This window comes from Hippichthys cyanospilos, chromosome 15, assembly GCF_059441005.1.
Source record: "Hippichthys cyanospilos isolate Australia breed blue-spotted pipefish chromosome 15, RoL_Hcya_1.0, whole genome shotgun sequence".
Lineage (NCBI taxonomy): Eukaryota > Metazoa > Chordata > Actinopteri > Syngnathiformes > Syngnathidae > Hippichthys > Hippichthys cyanospilos.
In genome coordinates, this window is record NC_142383.1 from 2,468,555 (window position 1) to 2,488,776 (window position 20,222).

Consider the following 20,222-nt stretch of genomic DNA (forward strand, 5'->3'; position numbering starts at 1 on the left):
TTTTCATTTTTTAATGCTTTAAAAAAATCCTCTTGCAGGCCGGATCAGGCCCACAGGCCCTATATTTGACACCCCTAGAATAAGCCATGTCAGGCATAGTTGCTGAAAATGTTGGAAGCAAGAGCTTTATTCACATTCAAATTCTTTATGTCTCTTCATATTAATGGTATAACAGGTTTACTTGTAGTTCATTTGTAGTCATGGGAAACACCTTAGCTCCACTGAAGAGTCTCTGAGTTTCTCTCGACAGTCGGTACCCAATGGACACTCTTTTTTTAGAGTACGATTGCAAAACTAAACAAAAGGTCATGAGTATGAAAGTTAACTGTTAGTTACAACATGTCGTTAATACTGTGTCTTTTAACTCAGGGGTCCCCAACCTTTTTATCACCACGAACCGGTCAACGCTTGAGAACTTTATTTTTTTTTTATTGTGGATTTTATTATATATATATATATATATATATATATATATATATATATATATATATATATATATATATATATATATATATGATTATTATTATATTATATTTCTTACAAAAATGTAAACAATTTATATTGATTAAATCAATCGTATAACTGAATTACAAATGCTATTCATTTCAATACAAAACATTAATTAGAAACAACTGCAAAACCTTTGCATATGTTAACATATATCAAAAGGAAATATCTGGCACAAACGAAAACGCTGAGCTAAATACAAGGCGGCACTATATAACATGCTGAAGATAAGAACTAACATTAGCTAGTATGTTATCCACACTCACAAGTCATTGGATGAACAAACAAACAATTTTTTAGCATATTATCATAAATGACAACATTCTTACAGACAAACTACAACTTACAGACAGATGTGGGCCAGATTTCACAGACAGAACAAAGCCTGTGTCACCGACAGTGATTGCTCTCAATTGAGGCCACACCATCCTTCCTCACTACAAATGTAACATCAACAGCAACCAGAGCTGACACCAAAAAACTAAGATCAAGCCAAACAAATCACAGATTAATTAACTGATAACGGGGAAACTTAATCAGTTCCAAACATCCTTATTTCAGGTGCGGCTCATGCACCAGTTGATCCATGGACCAGTGGTTGGGGAGCTCTGTTTTAACTCAGATGTTATGTAATTTCAGTAGTTAATTTTGTATTATTTACATGGCTCATTGATACATCTGTACATTTCACTGACACTTACTAATTTATCAAACTTGAGTTCATGTCAACAAAAATGAAAACACAATATTGTTTTTGTACAGTACTTCATACATATAACAAAGTGCTTTAAACTCCCGTTGCAGCTTTGACATCCCAAGTGCTGCAATAGAATGGATCAAACCCCAGGCTAGAGGTAAGGCAACTTTACTAGGGGACAAAAGGGAGAATTGCCACAGTATAAATAATAACCGGACAGCGTGCAGCTTTCTTCCTCATTAAAAAGAAAGAAAAAGTCAAAACACCGACAACATGGGTGCTGCTCAAGACACCTTCCTGCTGAGGGCAAAGTCAACACGAGCCAAGACCATGATGCTTTGAGTCACAAGAAAGTGTGTGTAAAGGTGTGTTAATACCTGGATGACAAAATAGCAAAGTCCCCACCATCGATCAACCGGATCTTACAGAAAAGCACTCCGTTGACAAAAGGCACTGCCGTAAGCTCCTCTAATATAAAATGCACTTGAAATTTGAACTTCTTCTTTTTCATCAAAAAAGACATTGTTCTCAGGTGCTCAAGTGCGCTTCTGACATTAAAAAGAAGTACACAAAAAGTGGGTCCGACTTCACAGCGGCGGTGGGAACTCCTTTTCTTTTGGCCTCATCTCGTTGCCTCACCTGTAATAAATAAATAAATACAACTCTTATAACACAGCATACATTTATGCTGAATCGCATATGGACTTTAATGGCAGCAAAAACGCACTTGGGTTTTCATTACGCTAAAAGAACCTTAACCAAGCTACTGTATTTCTTTGCGACGCTAGCAGATAGTTTATCTAGTATTTTAAGGGTTTGGTTTTGCAGCGGAGGCGTAAAAAAATGAATGGTCGGGGTTTTTTTTACACTTCAGTATCTCGAAAACAGCTGCCACGAAAACACACCCACTCGACTTAAGGTTGCAAAAATGACGACTAAAGCTCACCGTTGCCGTCGGCTGTTGTTCGTCATTCGGCGAGACTGTACAGGTGGGCACCGCTGACAACTGCTGGCGGCGTACTAAGTTTCTCAGCCCCAATGCTGGCTAGTGGCGACCTTTTCCCTCCGCTGCGGAGTTCAACTAACCGGCCAGGGAGGCTCATGAACCTCTCACGGGCCAGTTAGGGACTGTCCATAAAGTTAAAGTACAGCTACCGCGTGCAAAAGCTGGATAGCAGAAGCAGTCCTTCTCAAATAGTGGGGAGGCACCCTGGGAAGGAGGGAAGAGAGGCCTTGCCATGGGGGGCACAGATGATCCCAAGGAAAAGGCTTTGTTTTTGCCATGTGAAGTGTAATTGCAATAAATGAAATAATTTTTGTTGTTAAATTTCAGGCACTTTGATTGATAACTTGATTTTTTAAATTTCAGTTTTAGACTAACCTGTAACCTTGTATAAACGCTGTAAAAAGAACAGTTGATGAATGTTGATTTAGTTTTTTTTTCTCTTTTGTTAATGTTAAAAAGGACAGGTTAGTTATACTTTTTAATCTTTGTAAATAACAATCTTATTTATAGTTGGCGCGACACGTGGGGGCGGGGGGGCGAAAGGTTTTCTTTCCTTGGGGGGGGTCTTTGCACACAATAATTGAGAAGCACTGGTCTACTCTAAACTAAACTAAATCAAATAGTCAATCGCAATATATTCAACGCACATCAATAGAATAGAAACTTGCATAAATTATGTATTTTAATGCCAAATTGTATCCAGAAGTCAAAAGAATGAAACAAGTTACCGTGTTCTCTGCAATAACAAGAATTGTTCAAAGCAGTGGTTCTCAAACGCTTTGGGGTAAGACCTCCCACGTATGCCGAATGCAAATGTTTGCTGAAACAAAATGGAAAAAAAAAATCATTTAAGACAAACAGATTTGATCTGACAACAAGTACATTTGATACTTTCCAGCCATGCTGAAGTTAAGAAAAAATAAGTTGCAAATTGCACGCTTCCTTATAACAAACAGGGTCAATTTCCCCCAATTTTTTGATGATGACATGAATTACGTAGGTCAATTTGACAAAGTTCAAAATTGTTAACATTTTATAAAACATACTGAAGTGGTTGAATTGATTGCTTTATTGAAGTCATGAATACTTCACAATTTCATCTCTTTCTCTCTCTCTCTCTCTCTATATATATATATATATATATATATATATATATATACATATATATATATATATATATATATATATATATATATACTGTATATATATATATATATATATATATATATATATATATATATATATATATATAGCCCCCACTTTGAGAACCACTGCTTCAAAGTAATGCCCATTAGGACCCAGGCATTTATGTGGACCAACAGCAACTTCTATTATGTCTGCATAAATTTGATATTAAAATATTTATGCAAGTTTGGCTTTCACTCATTTGGGAAGGTATAGGGACTCGGCCAGCCATGAATATCAAAAATCTGCATATGATTGACACCCATTATGAAACAGGTGGAAAAAAAATTAAGAACAATAATTAAACCTGAGGCATTCTTGAAAAAAATGGATCTATACCTCCAGGAAGTTTTTTTCTATGGAGTTGCTTGGCTCAATTATTATTTAATAATAATAATAATAATAATAATAATAATAATAATGACTTTAAAATTTTATTTTAAAAAATGTCAAAAATTGTGACGAGTAATATGTAGGTGTCAAACAGAACTATTTGATTTCCATTTTACAGTATACCCAACCAACAATCATTTTTAAAAAAAATACAAAATTAAATTAAATATGTAATAGATGATAGAAATAAAAACATTTTAATGACTCGGGATTGAAGAATTTAATTCCCTCTGAGGTTCCCGTTTAAATCTGGCTTCAGCCTACTTTTGTGGGGTTTTCATTTTCTCTGCATTTGTGTGGGTTATCTCTATGTACTCTAGCTTTCTCCTACATTGCGGAAAAATACATGGTGTGTTTATTGAAATCGCAAAATTATTGATAAAAGGGAGAATGTATGAATGGATGTTTGTATAGCAACCAGTACAGAGTGTACCCAGCCTCTCGCCCAAAATCACATAGCTTAGTCTTCAGCACAACCACAAGACTAGTGAATCTGTGTGATATGGAAGGTAATATGGTGGTGATCAAATGTCATTCTGTTGTCAAAGGGTGTTTTCTCTTTTTTTGCAATGATTTATGTTATTGGGTAACCTCCTTACAGCACATATTAAGACATTTTCAGTGACTTATCTTAACAATATAAAATAAAAGTGCAAGAACTGCTTAGCTACCACTTACAATGTGTACATTCCCGATTAGCAGCAATGAACTGGACTCTTTTATTCAAAAGACTAGTCTTTGTCTATTTTTTTCCATTATTCTTTGTTCGGCACTATCAATAAGAGACTGGCAGGGGTGTTATTCAGATTTAAAAACAAACAAAAATGTACAGTATATTGAAAAGCTAAAATGATACACATGTGCTTCCTAAGGCAACTCATAAAATACATTTGAAGCTTGTTGAAGTCTGTACAAGGATTCCTCAGGACAATGTGCAGTGGAGACAAGCGGTGGTGCCAAGCAAATAAAGAGTCTATTGTGTCTCATCTGCGTTCTGAGGAGCAGGTGGCGGTGTCGCTGGCCTGCTCTGTTCCTCTATCAATGCCCCATCAGGTGTCACTCCTGCTGCTGTGCTGTGTAAGTTGTTCACCTCAGTCCCACTCTGCAGGAATTTGCGCAAGTCTTTTAAGGCTGGCCTGAGCATCTGCACAAGTGCCAGCAATGCAGCCTGAGTACCTTCCAAGGCCTGGGCTTGGCGCTCCTGCGCAAAGGCCTGCGCCTCCTGAGAGTGACGCATCATCTGCAGCAACTGGTTCTGACCCTCCAAGTGCTGGGCGATCTGTCGAATATGTACGTTGGTGACTCTTTGCTCCTGGAGAAGTCGGGCTGAGTTGAGGGCAATGCGGCTCTTCAGCTCCTGTGGTTTAGCGTGAGCCTGGGGCGGAGGAGGCGAGGAAGATGAAGATGATGCCAACACCTCCACTGGAGCCTCAACGGTTGCCACCACAGCAGGTGCTGTGTCGGTTACCGTTGTGGTGCAGTACTCCACTACGCCTCCGTCCTCTAATGCATGGTAAGCTGTTTCAGCTAGAAAAGAGCAGGAAAGGGAGGTGGGTTTTTCCCACTTTAAATAATACAAAAGCAAAATGTAAAAAAATCAATACCACACTCAAATATGAATTTTCATTTGGCAAGTCAAGTTTATTTGTATAGCACTGAATCACCGCAGTCTCAAAGGGCTTCACAGGAGAGAAAGAAGTCATACAAGACATAATCAACACACAACAGCATCCCCTGAACACAGGTCCCAGAAGGGGAAGGAAAAACTCGAAAACCTCATCTGGGGAAAATAAGAAACCTTCAGAAGGGACTGCATGTGGGAGGACCCCCCCTTTCCAGGCTTAAAATGGTTGCACTTATTTGGCAGGAAGTGTCCAATGCAAATTCAAATTAAACCAACAAAAAAAGAAAGTAAATTCTATTTCATTCCACCAAGGAGAGATGCCCGTTTTTTGGACCAGTATGAGTAGTATGAGCACTTAACTTCGCCAGTGTGATAAAGATAGCAAGTTATGTTACCAGTAGTATTTCAGATACAGCCCCCCAACCTACAAAGTAATGCAACAGTGAAGTTAAGACAACACAACGTCAGACATGTATAGTACTTACCATTAAGTGTTTTTGATTCATCACAAACTGCTACAGAAACTGCTGGAAGAGCTAAAATAAAAACAGAGAGTTAAAAAAAAAGATCACATTGGAGTAATGACTCTTTGAAAAATAAAAATTTAACATGGTCCCACTAAAAACTGTTTAAAGGATCTAGTTTTATTATAATGGACAGTTTTTGTATCAATGAGTCATTTTTGTACAGTATATCATTCATACACACATACACACCCACATACTACTGGACTGGTGCCTCTATAGATTACTATTTCTTGTTTTACCCGAAAGATGAATGAATGATACTTTATTTTGATAGGGACAATACAGTCAGACATACTGTAGGTACAGACTTGCAGCTGATGGGATGCAAGTTATAGTGAAGACGACTTCTGAACTCTCTCCACAGCATTACAAAACAGTAAAAACGTAAAACCCAAGATGCTACACAATTCAAACGTGAAATAATATAGCATGACATAAAATGGTCAATCCGAGAAGTGTACTCCCCACACTAACTCAGGACAGCGCTGTCCTAATTTGGGAAGCTTTTGTAACAGCTAGGGACCTCTCCTGGCAAAAAACAAACACTGCAGTTGATTTAAAAGAACCATTCCCTTTGATATATATATATATATATATATATATATATATATATATATATATATATATATATATACAGTGGGCCCCCGGGTTACGAACTTAATCCGTTCAGCGGCTACGCTCGTATCTCGAATTGCTCGTATAGCGGGCAATCCAAACCCATGTTAATTCGTGAGTGCGTGCAACGCGCGCAGAAGCCTTAGGTAAAATCATCACGCTGTATACATAAATTAATATTAAGTGACATAATCTACTGTACAGTTGCATTAAATAACAAATACAAAGGATAAATGACTTTTACCTTTGGAAAGACGTGACTTGTGCTGAGATAAGCAGAGATGAGCAGAGATGAATGCTCTAAGTCAATACGGTAAATCAGATATGCTATTGGTCTTACAGTGTCAAAGTAACTTTTTCAGTCAGGGTTTTCTCTACTTCCTTCCATCCCAACCAGCTGTGCCATCAAGCTAGATAAAGGCGTTCGGCCAATAGCATATCGGCACTTCTGTGATTGACGTGTGACACCGGCCAATAGCATCTCCGTGAGTGAGACCGGGTGACCTTAATCGACCAATAGCATATTGGCGTCTCCTTGACTGACTGATAATTATTTGCACTTTTTTTTTAAACGGTTGGAATGTATTGACATCTTATTGATTAAAACACATTTAAATCTGTGACGATTTTTTGTGCTGCAATCGGCACACTTAATTTCATGTCAACTGTTTTTCCCGACGTGAATTGAGCACGGTGGAAGCGGAGAGGTGGTTGTGTGTGTTGCATTTACTAGGCAGCACACTTATGGCTTGTTCGAGCGTCAGTTCACCTTTGGTTACAACTCACAAAATTGCAACAATGACGCTGTCCCAATGCATATCGGGAGATCGCCGACTAACCTGACATGCAATCTTGTCTAGCAACCATTATATGGCGCTGTATCATCACCCGTAATAGGGTGCAGAGATTAACCTCTTGAGTTAATACGGCAACGCATATAGGCTATTGGTCTTACAGTGTTACAGTAACTCTTTCAGTCATGGTGCAAATCACGGAGATACTAAAACATCATCCTCTTATTTCTTCCTTTACCGCTGCTAGTAATTTTAGAAGCTATGTCTAACAGATAAAGTTTGCAAAGTCTTCAAAACATTCCGTTTTTCACTCATTTTGTCTACTTCCTTCCATCCTGTCCCATCAAGCTAGATAAAGGCGTTCGGCCAATAGCATATCGGCATTTCTGTGATTGACGTGTGACGCCGGCCAATAGCATCTCCGTGAGTGAGACCGGGTGACCTTAATCGACCAATAGCATATTGGCGTCTCCTTGACTGACTGATAATTATTCACACTTTTTTTTAAACGGTTGGAATGTATTGACAATTAATTAAAAAAAAAAACACACATTTAAACCAATGACAATTCTTTGTCCTGCAATCGGCACATTTAATTTCATGTCAGCTGTTTTTCCCTTTAGCTGTACAAACACTACACTTAAATGGTAATATATTTAGACACCGTGAGTGAGACAGTCAGTGTGAGATTGTAAGACCAATAGCGTTCACGTTACCGCCATAAGTATCTATTAATGATTGTAGATGACGCAACTGCTGAATATATTGACGCAGTTAGGCGAGAACATTTCTACATACTCAATGGCTGGTTTGACGGAATGCTCGCAAGACGAGAGGTTTGCTCGTAAGCGGAGGACAAAATTCTCCCTGATCCACGCTCGTAAGGCGGAATGTTCGCAAATCAGGATGCTCGTAAGCAGGGGGCTGACTGTATATATATATATATATATATATATATATATATATATATATAATTTTTTTTTTTTTTCCTTCTTTTTTTTCCCTGGACTATAAATTCCGGACTATAAACCGCAACGCTATATAAGACGCAGCAACAAAAATTGAGCAAAAAACATCTTTTGCCATGGATAAGACGCGCTGGACTATAAGCCGCAGGTATGTGGTGGTAATATGAAACTTTTAGATTTTCTTTATATATTTTTTAATTGTCTACCAATTGCAACATCCTCTCTTTAACAGACTGAACATGCCTGCATATTTAGTCCCAACATTATATTTATAGAAAATGGATGGATGAATATTACCAACAGACCACAGCAGTTAAATAGCAGTTCAAACTCGAAATCAATACTTTAATAGGATTCTGTCTCCCATTGTTTAATTGATAGATTATTTGAGTGAACATTACACAAACTGCAAATAAATAATATATACAATCATATTTTTTTTAAATACACTCATATATACTGTATACCGTATATCAAATTTACACGTCACAAACTTTTATACAAGATCTTATTCAATTTAGAATTTAAAAAAATATTTTTTTAATAATATATTTTACTAACTCTTTTCGAGCACAGCCATTGATTCACATCTTTTCAGTTCTATTTCATAGTTGTTCCATAAACTGACTCCTTGAACACACATTTGCTTGACAGGTAGGAAAAACCAGCAGATAAGCCGCAGGGCTCAAATCATGATGAAAAAGTTGCGGCTTATAGCCCCAAAAAATATATGTAAACATATATTATTTTAAAAATAATGCTATAAAATAAATGATTTTAATTGGACAGTCACAATATTTTCAAGAGATTAACAGCCACAAAGAAACAACAATAAATAAGTAAACAATAAATAATATAATAAAAATTATAAAATTCTTCATTTGTAATTAGGTGATCTTTTATATTTTATTATTCATTTAAATTCAGTTAGTATTGTTCAAGGCAATGCGATGTGCAAAGTGGCTGGTGCGGTGGTGCCCTAACACCCTCATTTGGCCAGCTGTCACTGCTTTCTCTAAGAAGTAAGTACTGTATATTGAATAGTGTTTGGCATTGGGACAATTGGTTTTAACAAAGCACTGTATTTTGAACCTTCCACCTGTCAACAGTACAAGTAATATGCAATAATTGCAATCAATCGATCTTCCCTAAAGGGAGTATGTGCAATTTTTCGCATGTGCCAGTGGTAGCTTTAGGGGCATTACGGTAAATGCAGCAGTACACACTCCTCCTCCGACTGCAGCTATAACAGACATGGCGATCTCCGGAGAATGCCACCCCCCATGTAATATAAGTTAATGATAACTAGACCTACGGTTATATTTAAAACATACTGTTGATCGTTAAGAACACATTTATTTGCAAGTTTTTGAAATTTATAATCATTTAATGTATTAATTTTTAAAGAAAAGCGGTCTAAATCTTTTATTTTGCCACACAGACTAAGCAAAGAAAAATTCTACTGTATATTATGACTTGATGGATTTGCAGCTTGACTGTCCTCTATTGGATGAACCTGGCTATTGCTACTATGACAAAAAAGTCAAGCGTTGGCCTTTAACCCTTGCATTTTTTTGGGTGACATTTTTTGGACTTTGTGTTTCATCGAAGATAAAGCAAGAGGATAAACAGAAATGAATATGTGATGCCAAACCCTTTCATATCTGCTCTCAAGCACTTCCAAAATATGAAGCACTTGCCTGTGCATCTTCAACTGAGAATTCTGTTTTTTGTAACAATAAATGTATTGTGTTCTGATCTAATAAATTCGTGTCAAATTTTATTCTCACTTTGATTGGCAATGAACTGACAGTTTGACGTAGCGCTGTGTATTCGGTGGCCGCACTTTCGTGGCCCTTTGAATAAGCCCCCTGTTTTTTGTAACAATAAATGTATTGTGTTCTGATCTAATAAATTCGTGTCAAATTTTATTCTCACTTTGATTGGCAACGAACTGACAGTTTGACGTAGCGCTGTGTATTCGGTGGCCGCACTTTCGTGGCCCTTTGAATAAGCCCCCCCCCCCCCCCCCCCACACACACACACACACACACACACACACACACACACACAAACAAACAAACACACACACAAACACCACACAACAAATTCCAACAAACTCCCCCTAAATATCCCTTATGAATAAAACCTGTTCCCGAAGAAAGATGGGGAGAGATGTGGAGGAAACCTGTCCGGGTTGCAGTTTAAGAACTTTAAAAACTTTTTAATGTGCAACTTTTGCACGTATGGAAAAAAATACCCCCCGAAGATTTATAGGAACTATTCTGCAAATTAACCCCCACTCCCGATAGTGGTGAGTGAACTTTATAACAGAAGCTTTTTTATTTTGACCCACGGTCTCATTCATTCTTTGCGGTGTATTTTAGGATGCACACGGGAAAAGGCTGCAACGCCACCTTGTGAATACAGACATGAAGAAACTTACTCTCTGTGAGCGTGACGGTGGTAGCGGCGTTCGCCGTGACGGGCAAAGTGATCTCAGCATCCGAGTCTCCTGCTGGTAAACTGATTATGGTGGCCTCTCCCAGGAGGTTACAGATCCTCTGCTGCATGGCAGTGAGAAGGACAGGAACCGGAGTGCAGTCACTGGACGTCCCCTCGATCGCTGCCCGCGCTTGGGCCACTTTCCTCCGTACCTCCGTTTTCAAATCGGACCACTTTTTCTTAACCTCAGGCAACTCTCTTGGACAGGTTGTGACAGCGTTCACCTTTTTAAGGATCTCCAACCATGCGTTGTTCTTTGCCATGTGGGTGACTCCAGCATTGAAGTGGTTAACCAGTGTATGCTTTTGTTTCTCTATTTCTTCCACAATTATTTCAACCTCTCTCTCCGAGAAATTCATTTTTCTCTTTTTCGCTACCGACACCATCATTGCAAAAAGTCCGATTTAGGTGAAGTAGTTGTGCGTACTATACGCAAAAAATAGTACTCAATTGATATGCGCAACGTAATGGCTTCCAGAATCGGCTTCTTCTTCCTACTAACTAACGTACGCTAGCTAACGTACGAATCCCGCCTTCTCGTGATTCCATTGGTCGGATAGCCTGAGAGCTTGCGAAATGACCCGTTCTTATTGGTTACTTCAAATGCCAGTTTAACGAGGCAAACAAACTATATGATTCAAAGCCAGAGAAGAAAACCCATCAACCGTGCCCGGGTTGATATCTCGTCTTTCGTTTGTGTGTACTATAAATGACCAAAATAAAGTTATTGTAATTCTATACCAATGATTTGAATTAGGCAATCTCCATGTACTGAACTAAGTATGTTAAACATTATAACCAATATGCATTTTCCCCAGGAAAAAAAAAAACGTTTTACAGCATTGAGTAAGGAACATTTTCCATTTTCTTACAGTGTTTGCCAACGTTTATTGCGCTGGTTTATTAGTGCCTGTCCCAGCTGTCTTCAGGCAGTAGGCGAGGGACACCCTCAACCGGTTGAGATATATATATATATATATATATATATATATATATATATATATATATATATATATATATATATATATTCTTCTGGGGCAGTGTTCCTCAAATAGTGGTGGGGATAACCCGACGGAAAAGGATTTTCTTTTGCCATGTGAAGTGTAACTGAGATACAGATACAAAGATACAGATTGGCAACTTTTTTTTTCAGGCACTTTGATACACGGGTATTTTCCACATAGACAACACTTTAACATGTATAAAAGCTCTAAAAAATGAGTTAGCAGGTATTCAAAGAACAATTTATTCTTTTCCTTTTTCATTGTGTCAATGATAAAACAAAAGGATACCGTTTTAGGTATACTTCTACAATTGTTATAGATAATCTTTTTTCCCTGGGAGGCTTTGCAAAAAATAATTGAGAAGTACTGTTATGGGGATACGTGAAGGCACTTCAGTGGTGCTTGAGACTTTAAAATAGACTAACAGCAAATGCAAAAATCATTTAAAACTATTAATTTATATATTTTTCACGTTTACCTACTACTGATGGCACATAACTTACGTGAGTTTTTTTCTTCAAAACTAGGAATATCAACATGGCAGCATTCAAATTGCTGTCATGTTGATATCCTTAACCTCATCATTTTTTTTAACCTACCTACATGTATTACGTATCATTTTAAAGGAATTAATTAGAATATATATATATATATATATATATATATATATATATATATATATATATATATATATATATATATATATATATATAGATATATAGATAGATAGATAGATATATATAGATATATAGATAGATAGATAGATAAAGTAAACCATGCAAATATTTTTTGTGTGTGTTTCAAGTTGAATTTTATTAGTATTTATTATTAAAATACAATATGAACACAAGCAAGTAAAAGGTACTCTAAAGTGAAACTGTTGAGTGTGTTGCAAGATAGGTTGAGTGGAATGACATTTTAAAGCATTTCTCTGAACCCAGCGTTGTCTTTGAGCATGTTGTTGTAAACTGCCTTGTAAACCATCAACACATCCAGGGCTGATGGGCGGAGTTTAGCATTTTCTGCCTTACACTCCTTATGAATTTGAAAAAGATGGAAGTGGATCAAATCTCCTCCATCCACTCTGCCTATCAGGAACTCGACTACATTTGGGATCTTCCAGATATCTGTCTTTTCATCATAGCCATGCATGAGATCATCTGAAAAAGGCTCCCCTATGTTACTGAACGTCCACAGCTGCTCAGGTGCCACAAAATCACCCCTGAGTTCCCTGTGGCCGCATTTCACCAACAAACCCTTGGATGAGTCCACCTCAGGTAGGGCATCCAGGTCATTGACCACTAGGTGAAAATCATTTGTGAGCAGAAATTGGGAGAGTGTTTTCTCCAGAGTGTTGGAATCACACATCACCCTCTGACCAGCTGGACTGTTGTGAAGGTAATGGAGTATAGAGATGTAGTCTATCGCCAACAACAGCCGTGTCTGCCAAGTGTTACGATGTTTTTGTTGCTCCTGTTCCAGAACCGCATTCAAATTGAGAAGTGAGCCCAATGGATGATACTCTGTGACCAGGGTATGGTCCTCAAGGCAAAACCCCACCAACTGTACCACCAGGGGACCCTGCAGTGCCTTTAACATTGACAATCCGTGAAAAAAATCCTGACTGTAATCAGGAGACGCCAGTTTGGACACAGCCACCTTCTGTCCCTTCCATTCTGCCAAATAGACCTAAGGGAAAGAATGGATTATACATGACTTGGTAATGAGTTGCATATACTTAATAGCAGATAAATGTCAGCTTCTTTTTTTTTTATCTCTAGTAAATTTATACATATGTATGTCCCTCATGTCTAATGCGGGAAATTGGAGTAAGCAAAGGATCTACAATGCCATTGTAGCCTACACAATATACCCAAAGTATACTGAAAAAAAAAACAGTCATATTATTTGCTAAATTTCCATTCTTTCAAATATCCAAGTGTGTGTGGGTGTGTGTGTGTGTGTGATATGCCTTCACAAAATTAGGCATATGATACGGGGATTAGTTTTGATTCTACATAAACGACCTCCTTAAGGTCTCAACCTTCCTTTCTCAGCAGCCAAAAGGTTCAAAATGTAATTGAAGCGTATGAAAATAAGATATTAGCAGCGAATACTGACTGTTGCTAAGGTGTTTTCAGTCTGACAAGTTGTGTCCCTGTGAAGCTGGATCCGAATGACTCGGATTAAAGGGAAAAAAAAAAAAAAAAAAAAAAAAAAAAAAAAAAAGAGTTCCTGCCCCAAACGCCATTTCACAAATGTTTATATAAATGGATATACTACCAAAAAAAGTAAAACAAAAAACAAAAAAAACACCATGATGTTCCCCTTTAGCATGACATCGAACAGAAGCTAGACGCACATATCCCTGTGTAGCTGTACATTTATGTGACATACTCTACTGTCAAGGCCAAAAGTTTTGAGAATGACACAACTATTAATTTTCACCAAGTCTGCTGTTTCAGTTTTTATAATGGCAATTTGCATATACTCCAGAATGTTATGACAAGTGATTAGATCAACTGCAATTAATTGCAAACTCCCTCTTTGCCTTGAAAATTAACTATCATTAAAAGCACTCTTCTACTGCATTTCAGCTCTGCCACTAAAGGACCAGCTAATGCCATTTCAATGACGCACAGGTGTCACACACATGAACATAGATGTACTGTAGGTGTTGATAAGGACAAGGCTGGAGATCAATCAGTCATGATTGAGTGACTGGACACCTTAAAAGGAAGATGGTGAATGACATAATTGTTCCTCATTTGTTAGTCATGGTTACCTGCAAGAAAACATGTGCAGCCATCATTGCATTGGACAAAAAGGGCCTAACAGGGAAGTCTATAGCAGCGAGTAAGATTGCACCTCAGTCAACCATCTATTGAATTATCAAGAACTTCAAGGAGAGAGGTTCAGTTGTTGCCAAACAGGCTCCAGGGCGCCCAAGAAAGTCCAGCAAGCACCTGGACTGTCTCCTGAAGGTGTTTCAAACACGGGATCGGACCACCACCAGTGCAGAGCTTGCTCAGGAATGACACCAGGCAGGTGTGAGTTCATCTGCACGCAGAGTGAGGCGAAGATTTTTGGAGGAAGGCCCAGTGTCAAGGATAGCAGCAAAGAAGCCAATCCCTCCAGTAAAAACACCAGGGACAGACTGATATTCTGTAGAAGATACAACCACTGGACTGCTGAGGATTGGGGTACAGTCATTTTCTCTGAAGAATCCCCCTTCTGATTGTTCGGGGCATCTGGAAGTAGGCTTGTTCGGAGAAGACAAGGTGAGCACTACCATCAGTCCTGTGTCATGCCAACAGCGGTGCATCCTGAAACCATTCATGTGTGGGGTTGTTTTGCAGGCAAGGGAGTGTGCTCTCTCACAATCTTGCCTAGAAACACAGCCACGAATAAACAATGGAATATCCTCACAGAGAAACTTATCCCAACCATCCAAGGGCAGTTTGCTGATGAAGAATGCCTTTTCCAGCATGATGGAGCACATTGCCATAAAGCAAAAGTCATATCAAAATGGCTCGGTGTGAAGGGAATCATATATTAGGTTGTTATCAATGTATGCTTGTTTCTTGTCTAGAATAGTGTGCATTGCTATCCATTTATGCAGTCCTAGTCTATATCGCCCCAGTCCTTGGATAAAGCTGTTGGCGCAGAAAAGTATGAGCTGGGACCTTGGTCCAGCTGTTAGTGGCGCCTGCCTATCTCTTTTGTTTTATGTCTGTAATGTGCAAGGCTTTGCTGAATGAATGAGAAGCAGGCGGGGACGCTTGACCGACGAGAACGCTGTTGGCAACGCATGAGAATGTACACATGTAGAAAAGTCAATCTTGGCTGGTCTGAGTTACTATTTTGCTGTTTAGCAGCAGGACTTGTCTTAGTCTACTTTTAAAGATAACCCTGACACTCAGGGAACAAAACATTAAGATTTGGGGCCCTTGGCCAGGACACCTTTTCTGGCCAAGCTCTGATTGGCTGGTTTTGTGGCACAAACGTAACGCGTGAGCAGAACTGAGCGAGCGCAGAGGACGACTCGAGCGAGCGAGAGCTCAATGTTGAGCAAACGCGATGTTGAGCGAGGGAGAGAGGAGTATCGCGAGCGAGAGCGAGATGTTGAGCGAGAGAGGGCTATCCCGAGCGAGCAAAAAGGAATTTTGAGCGAGCAATTTCTTTTTCTGTGTTCAAACTCCATCGGCGCGCGCTCAAACTCTTATCATTACGCGCTCAATAGTTTTTTTTCTTGCTCTCAAAATCTGTTTTCGCTCGCTCAGTTTGATTTTCTCCGCTCAATTTTTTTTTCCGCGCGTGCGTAATTGTGGCACAATTATAACGCCATATTAAAAGGGGCAGTAACATAAATGTCCATTGGGCAGAGCCAAAACAACCAACAAACAAATAACTTTCTAGTTCTAACTTTCTAAGTACCCAAAAGCACATTACTCAGCCCCCCCCCCCCCCCCCCCCCCTTCCTCATTAACACTAGAAAGACCAGAGAGGTGCCATTTGGCACTTCTACCTATAAAGACCCAACAGAGTGCCAAATGGACCCAAGGAATATAGCTCACATCCTGAATCGCCTGTGAATGGCTAACTTTGTTATGTAAATTGAACAGAAGAGAAGTTGCACATCAACTTTACCTTGCTGGGGAGAGCATCACACATCCAAATGTGGTTGTTATATTGACCATCCAGTGTGTGGATTCTGAGATGTGTTTTTGAGTGGCAGATGAAGAGCTTGCACAGACCCCTTTTTTTAAAAGTTAATTCAAGATAAGAATTGTTTAGTTTATTGTACACAAAACATACGGTTTGTTACAAATACACAAGAAGTAAAATACAGCATAAGTAGAAAAGCAAAAAACAAAAACAGTAAAAAAAATGTGCAAGGGTGTGTCAGAAGCCAATGAGGCTTTTTCATATCCACACACCCAGGCAAATGTGGTTCAATCACACTGTGTCAACATAAACATCCATAAAGAGCATAGATGCAGATTCAATAAAACTAATTTCTTGGTGACTTTTGTTTTAGGTCATGTTTGCATCTAGATAAGGTTGCCTTTGTATGATGCTATAATAATTATCATTCCATAAGTTTGTAAAAATGCAGATTTTCCCTTGCTTGAGACTAACTGTGGCACAGTATGAGACATAAAAACAAGATTGTTGGGGGTTGTTCATGTAGCAAGCAGACGACTTGTTTGTATTTGCAACCACGTGCACATCGACCTATCTATTGAAATGGCCTGTTGGATGCAGATTGCCTTACAAATGGGAATTCTCAAGAATTATGTGGTGTGCAAACCCCTAAAGAACAAAAATCCAGAGAAGACTCAATGCTCAAAAGGCATTGGAAATGATCTTGAGTGAAGTAAATCACAGTGACTCAGATGGAGAAGACATAAACCTTCTACTCTACTGTCTTCAGGTAAGATTCTGTTTCATATGATTCCCTTTTTTATATTCATTTTCCAACAAGGTGAAAATGCAAAAAAGGAAAAGTGAAGCGTTTTTCTTTCTTTTTTAACTTTTTTTTAACTTCATTTGTCCACTTAGCACCGTGTAAAGAGTTTTGAGCCTTCTTGCAGCCTCCATTTTGTTTCTAGGGGTGGACTCTTGCGCCGAGTCACCAGGGTGCCATCACTAAATTACTGTTGGTCAGCAAACCACGATTTATTGACATGTCCACCCGCAGTGAACGAGGAAAAACTGATATATTTGCTGCAAATTCTGATGTGTGGGGGTCATTTGTCACCAACTGCATCACATCGCACAACCCTGGTCGACTGTATTGTGAATGACTGTTGAAATGTATTTACTCACAAAAACTGACTGCACCCTGATGATGCATATACTGTATATATTTTTATGATTTTTTTGGGTCCATTTTTATCAATAAATTTCACCATCAGAAGAAAAACCTGAGCGATGCTCTCTCAGCAAGATAACATTTTGTTGCAACGTTAGCCTTTCTTGTCTTGAATGAAGTTTTCAAAAGATGGGTCTGTGCAAGCTCTTCCACTTCCACATAATGACAACATTAGCATGTCTGATGCTCCCCCAACAAGATAAAGTGAGTGTGCAACTTCTCTTTGGTTCAATTTACATAACACAGTTAGCCGTTCACAGGTTATTTGGAGTTTCCGCTAAAATCCTTGGTGTCAGTGGGCACCTGGTGGTCTTTATAGGTAGTAAGAGCCAAATGCTGGACCTTCTAATATTAATGACAACATGTGATAGGGATCACTTTAGGACTGACATCAGATATGCACATGGCGACTCACTGTGTGCATGTCTGAAGTTGATCACCTTGTTCCAAGGTCTGCTCAGGGAATTTGTGTGAATGCTCGAGACGCAATAAAAATTAGAGTGAACAGTGGTTGTGTCAGTCAAAATGTTTGGCCATGACTGTACATGCGCTTTCTTACCTTGAAGCAAATCACCATTTTATCCGAACATCAATATCATCATAATCTAAAAGGAATTTGGCGGTTATCTTTCTTTAACGAGTCTAAGTTCTACTTTTAATGCTTTCTTTCATGCATTGAAACATTTTGTGTCATGATGGCGTTTGAGCTTTTGTTTATATTGTTTATTTTGATATTACACATCAAAAACATAAAAAAGTCCAAGCTGGGTCAAAATATATGGATGTCACAGGTCATTAAACTGCAAGCTATAGATTTATCCAAAGATGTTACAAAGTGTTGTAACATGATGAGTGATCCAAAGATGTTACAACATCCAAATATGTTACAAAATGTTGTAACATCTTTGGATCACTCATCATGTGAAGCATCATCACAGCAGGTAGTGAGCAATGTGAATGTCAACATCATCAATAAGGGATTTTATGTACAGTAATTGGAGTCGTTGGGTTGCGATAACAGCTTTAAATCAACTGCAGTGTCTGTTTCCGGGAGAGTTTCAAAATTCAGTTTGTGTTGACATCTACATTAATATTGAATCGTTTTAATCTGAATCAAGGGGTGTCTGCAATTTACACCCTTCTGGTAGATTTTGAAAAGCCACAATAGATTAGATTTATTTAGACTCAAATAGGCTAGCAATAGAAGAGGATGCACTGTAAAGTGAATTTAGACATCAGATTTATTTAGACTCAAATAGGCTAGCAATAGAAGAGGATGCACTGTAAAGTGAATTTAGACATTAGATTTATTTAGACTCAAATACACTAACAATAGAAGAGGATGCACTGTAGAGTTAAGTGAATTTAGACATTTAGTAAAGGGGTGAGTTAGTCCTGACAATAAGAAAGACAACATGTAGTTTGAACTACCGTACCTTCTTTACTGCTCCCTGGCCGATGAGCTTCAGCTTGCGAACTTCCGCTTCAATCAGTGGACACTGTAGCCAAGGGGTGCAGTTCTTCATTGTTGTCATTTTAAAGTGTTGGGCCGCACAGCCGGTATGGGCAGTGACGGGTTTCCCAACTGACTGGTACATGGAGTCCAAATACAGGTAGATAAAGAGGTTGCTGAGGAGTAAAGCTGCAAGGCAGATTGCCACCACTGGAGTACTCTGGTAGAATGAAGTGCTGCTTAGACAACCCATGTTGTACTGCAACCCAACAAGGACATTTTCATTAATGGGATACAGTGGGATGGATGCATGTTGTGTTGACATCGAGGAATGTCAACACTTACAGTTGCTGTTACTATGGTTATTTCTGTTAGCGTTTTAATTGTATCAAGTTGTTGCATCAACGTTTCCTTCATTATATTATAGTCCTTTATGTTAAAAAGATGTGTCAAATTTAAAAGATTGAGTCTTCCTTTCAGTTGATAAAGAAGAAAGAATAAAGTGAGAACCGGCTAAAATCCTCATAATGGGAACTAGTGGGGGATCAACAACAGAACCAGAGTGCCAAACACCATAAATTGCAAACCCATCTAACTTTAAGCGGCATTCTTGAAAGATAGACAAGCAACGCAACTTACCCCCAATCCCGCTGGGTCACATCACATCATAGAAAATCTTTACGACCAGTTCGCTAAATTTGCCAGTACTCCTGTAGTGTACGAAATATCTTTTCCATAGCGCACAACTAACCGGAAACAAATAACAACTTCCGGTAAATTCTCCACAAGAAGATTGATCTGTCGTGTAAAATTTGCATTAAAAAAAATCCAGTTTGCAAGCAGTGAGGAACGATCGCATGGTGCTGTTTTCAACCTATGCCTGTTTTAATATTCTATTGTAATTTTTAGCTTTAGAATGTTTTTTCTAATGATTTTGTTGGATGAATCAAGATCAAAAGCCCAAACTAAACCGGGTCGAAATTGACACTGAGGGGTTAAAATAAAAAACGTTCAAAACGCTCATCAAACAGTCAAAGGGTTTTTCGGCACCAGCGAGAAAAAATGT

At 38.5% G+C, this 20,222-nt stretch overlaps 3 protein-coding genes across 7 annotated transcripts in view; all 3 read right to left on the bottom strand.

The window, feature by feature from the left end:
• eeig1b (estrogen-induced osteoclastogenesis regulator 1b) overlaps window positions 1-2,372 on the bottom strand; it is a 29,586-nt gene extending 27,214 nt beyond the window's left edge. The window contains exons 1-2 of the mRNA XM_088435623.1: window positions 2,151-2,372; window positions 1,582-1,843 (exon numbers count right to left, since the gene is read on the bottom strand). Coding sequence (XP_088291749.1) covers window positions 1,582-1,727 — 146 coding nt within the window. The 5' untranslated portion in view covers window positions 1,728-1,843; window positions 2,151-2,372. The remainder of the gene's footprint in view (window positions 1-1,581; window positions 1,844-2,150) is intronic.
• Window positions 2,373-3,767: 1,395 nt separating this feature from the next.
• On the bottom strand, window positions 3,768-11,325 carry naif1 (nuclear apoptosis inducing factor 1). 3 transcript variants are annotated; one of them, XM_088435626.1, is made up of 4 exons: window positions 10,763-11,325; window positions 5,898-5,948; window positions 5,257-5,315; window positions 3,768-5,163 (listed from the first exon to the last, which is right to left on the bottom strand). In XM_088435626.1, exons 1-4 carry the CDS (start codon window positions 11,208-11,210, stop codon window positions 4,762-4,764), a joined length of 960 nt encoding a protein of 319 aa, XP_088291752.1. In that variant the 5' UTR covers window positions 11,211-11,325; the 3' UTR covers window positions 3,768-4,761. The 3 variants fall into 3 exon arrangements, with proteins under 3 accessions (XP_088291752.1, XP_088291751.1, XP_088291753.1); XM_088435627.1 differs by having other exon boundaries at window positions 4,755-4,890; window positions 4,965-5,315; XM_088435625.1 differs by having other exon boundaries at window positions 3,768-5,315.
• Window positions 11,326-12,618: 1,293 nt separating this feature from the next.
• The window catches only part of pomk (protein O-mannose kinase), a 49,464-nt gene continuing 41,860 nt past the window's right edge, over window positions 12,619-20,222 (bottom strand). For 2 of the 3 annotated variants that reach the window (XM_088434714.1, XM_088434713.1), the window contains exons 3-4: window positions 19,140-19,415; window positions 12,619-13,514 (exon numbers count right to left, since the gene is read on the bottom strand). In XM_088434714.1, the coding sequence (XP_088290840.1) occupies window positions 12,744-13,514; window positions 19,140-19,409 (1,041 nt within the window). In that variant the 5' untranslated portion in view covers window positions 19,410-19,415 and the 3' untranslated portion in view covers window positions 12,619-12,743. Of the gene's footprint in view, window positions 13,515-19,139; window positions 19,416-19,795; window positions 19,921-20,222 lie in introns of those variants that run through there. The other variant, XM_088434712.1, reaches the window with a different exon arrangement.

Coding starts and splice junctions, on each gene's coding strand:
- naif1 (XM_088435625.1), bottom strand. CDS start 11,210: ATGATGGTGTCGGTAGCGAAAAAGAGAAAAATGAATTTCTCGGAGAGA. Junction 5,949..10,762: donor CACCGTCACGCTCACAGAGA/GTAAGTTTCTTC, acceptor TTTTTATTTTAG/CTCTTCCAGCAGTTTCTGTA. Junction 5,316..5,897: donor TGAATCAAAAACACTTAATG/GTAAGTACTATA, acceptor GCTCTTTTCTAG/CTGAAACAGCTTACCATGCA.